This window comes from Saccostrea cucullata, unplaced genomic scaffold, assembly GCF_032062105.1.
Source record: "Saccostrea cucullata isolate Sc308-1 unplaced genomic scaffold, CSIRO_AGI_Scuc_v1 ctg1613, whole genome shotgun sequence".
Lineage (NCBI taxonomy): Eukaryota > Metazoa > Mollusca > Bivalvia > Ostreida > Ostreidae > Saccostrea > Saccostrea cuccullata.
Genome location: NW_026923498.1, coordinates 97,234 through 99,920, shown reverse-complemented (window position 1 = coordinate 99,920; position 2,687 = coordinate 97,234). Strand labels below are relative to the sequence as shown.

Sequence of the window (2,687 nt, the reverse complement as noted above, 5' to 3'; positions counted from 1 at the left end):
GATAGCCCATATATCTCAGCAGATCGCCTGGGAGGCGAAGATTACTGATGGAAGCTCGATCTCCATGCAGGAATCTGAATTTATGTAGGATTTATCTAAGATCTTTTTTATCTTAATTACCTAGCTTTAAGTTTAGATTCCCCAGCCCCTAGCCTACTTACTGTGTTGATATACATTATGCAACCAAGATTAAACATCCCAGGTCGTTATACGCTGGAACAACAGAGAGGGTTACAATGTCAGTATTTAGAGGTTTTCACCTGGAATTGAAGATTTCCGGAAAGTAACTAAAATAGATATTTTGACTCAAGTATCATTACGTCTTTATCGTTTCGCAGTCGAGCGGTCGCCTTATTGACGAATGGCGAAACTTTTACTGAAATATGTACATCAAGGTTATCTTTTACTTAAATTTATTTGATAAACACTCAGGCAATATTTAAAAAAATAAAGTAGGTATATTTATACCGTTCTGTTCCACTACTTACATCTAATAGTCACTGGTTTAAGTATATGTATAAAGATAAATCCGATCATGAATACCATGTCTTTTTCAATATTCCATTTCGGAAAACAAAAAATTTAACCGGAATCGGCATATACAATGTATTCCAAAAACAACAGTATTAACGTCGTCAAAAAAGCTATAAAATTACTATCCATTTTCTGATAATCCAATTGTCCTGGTTAAAGATGGAGAAACGGAACCATTGACTTTAGCACCTTCAGACGCACAAGAGCTCATTTCAGTGATGGTTAGAACTATTTCCGGTTTGAATTTGTCTTCTGTGTCTTCGGAAACTTTGGTAAGTTTATGTTTTGCAAATGTCACCTTTTCGTGTCTTGGACTCTGTGTCATTTCTTTCCAGGTTAATTTTTTGCCCTCTATCGGGGGCGGGGTGGGCGGTCGGTTTGATTTGGGTCGTTGAAACAGGTCGTTGGGGCAAGTGTTGGCCCTTGGTCTCATTGGAAGGGTAAAATCAAGCTCAAATTCGTCCTCTATTTCATCCAGACTTAACTCTGAAGAGTCATCGTTTGTGATTTTGATGTCAGGAATAGTATTTTTGGAATTTCGTCTTGTTTGTCTGTACTGAGAGGCGTCCGAATGAGACCGTCGCCTGGATAGGTCCGGCAAGGGAAGTAGCTCCTTCTTCAAAGACGGCATAGTCGGATGTTCATCCATTGTTTTAAATGTCACCAAAAAGTTTCACTTATAACTCCTATTTCCAGATAAAATAGATATCAAACAGACTGATTCTCAGCAGGAAGTAAATAATCCATTAGACATCTTTAAAGAGACGCATTTAGCACCAGTGTCGTCTTCCAAACTTCATACACTAATACTAAGCGGTCACGCCATTCGCAGTTCTTAAGTGGTTAAGCAAATATATTCCACAGTCTCCGCTCTGTGTCTACCCTTTAAGTGATTTCTATTACTCTCCAAGCTCGGAATTAACTGCTAGCTGGTTGAACGTTCTGATAATAGTTGAATGTTTAGCCTCGGGATTATGACGAGCGATCGATCTTTGGTACTTGTCGAGGTGCGAGCATTAGGACAAAAGTATGTTTTCGACAGAACCATCTGCTTTTAGCAAGTTTATTTTGTCTCTATATTTGTTGTCGTTCACTCAATATCTACCGGGAAACAGGAAAAAATATTTTCAATTTTTTTTTCAAGACGAAAAGGAAATTATTTCAAATTATTTTCAAAATTCACACCGGAAGACAAAGTTTTATAGCTATTTACACGGAAGTTTTAGCACTTAAATAAACATATTATGAAATAAATTCAGTTATTTTTCAGACTGTTCTAAATTCATTCCCTCCCATTTCCTGTTATTTTCATTTTTTTTTAACATTTAACGGATTTGTTTTTCAAACGAACTCTACCCTCATATCATTATATAAATTACGCACATGTACATGTATATACACCCGAATTTTTGTTTTATACACATTGACTTGTCTCAGTTTTCATTTGGGCGTCGGATTTTTCCCGAGCCAGTATCCCCATCAACTTGCTTAATGTCTTTCTGACCACTTTCCATTAACTTTGGTGTATCACTTTAGTAAATACATCAAGTTTTTTCGCTAAATGATTTTCATGCGTCCTTCAAATTTTACAAGATGGATTGCCAAAGGAATATGCTCGCCAAGATTCCCGAACTTTTATCTATTTTTTTTTTCTGCGTACAATCAGAAGTGTTGATATACGAGTTACCATCTTATTTTAAATAATTTTATCTCAATTACAACTATTACGTTAAATCGAAATAAAATCGTTAATTTTTACTTTATTTTTATTTCTTACAGTTCTTCACTACTCTTCATACACAATTTGTAGAACAACGCAACAAAATAAACACAATGTACACTATACATGTATCATTTGAAATTTGGCCTTGAAATTGTAAATGTTTTGTTCAAGTAATTTTCCCAGTCATAAACAGGTGGATTGACAATTAACGGGTTGCAAAATTACGAACTTACAAGTACGGGAACTTAATACACTTAAAATATAGAAGATTAAGCATTAAACTTAAATATCGTTTTTTCCTTTTAAATTTTGCCTTAATCATGTGAGTGCACTATACGAGATCATTATCAAGCAGTAAACGTGTGATCTATGAAACGTTCAATAGCATTTTAAAAAATAAATCTGTAAATCATTGCATTAGAGTTTTTTT

The 2,687-nt window shown here is 34.9% G+C and overlaps 1 protein-coding gene across 1 annotated transcript; it reads right to left on the bottom strand.

Annotated features, from left to right (window-relative positions):
- Window positions 1-396: 396 nt before the first annotated feature.
- Window positions 397-1,640, bottom strand: LOC134264156 (uncharacterized). The gene has a single exon (XM_062746455.1). The coding sequence runs from the start codon at window positions 1,181-1,183 to the stop codon at window positions 656-658; it is 528 nt and encodes a 175-aa protein (XP_062602439.1). The 5' UTR covers window positions 1,184-1,640; the 3' UTR covers window positions 397-655.
- Window positions 1,641-2,687: the final 1,047 nt, after the last annotated feature.

Bases quoted from the DNA above. Each gene is read 5' to 3' on its own strand.
- LOC134264156 (XM_062746455.1), bottom strand. From the start codon at position 1,183: ATGGATGAACATCCGACTATGCCGTCTTTGAAGAAGGAGCTACTTCCC.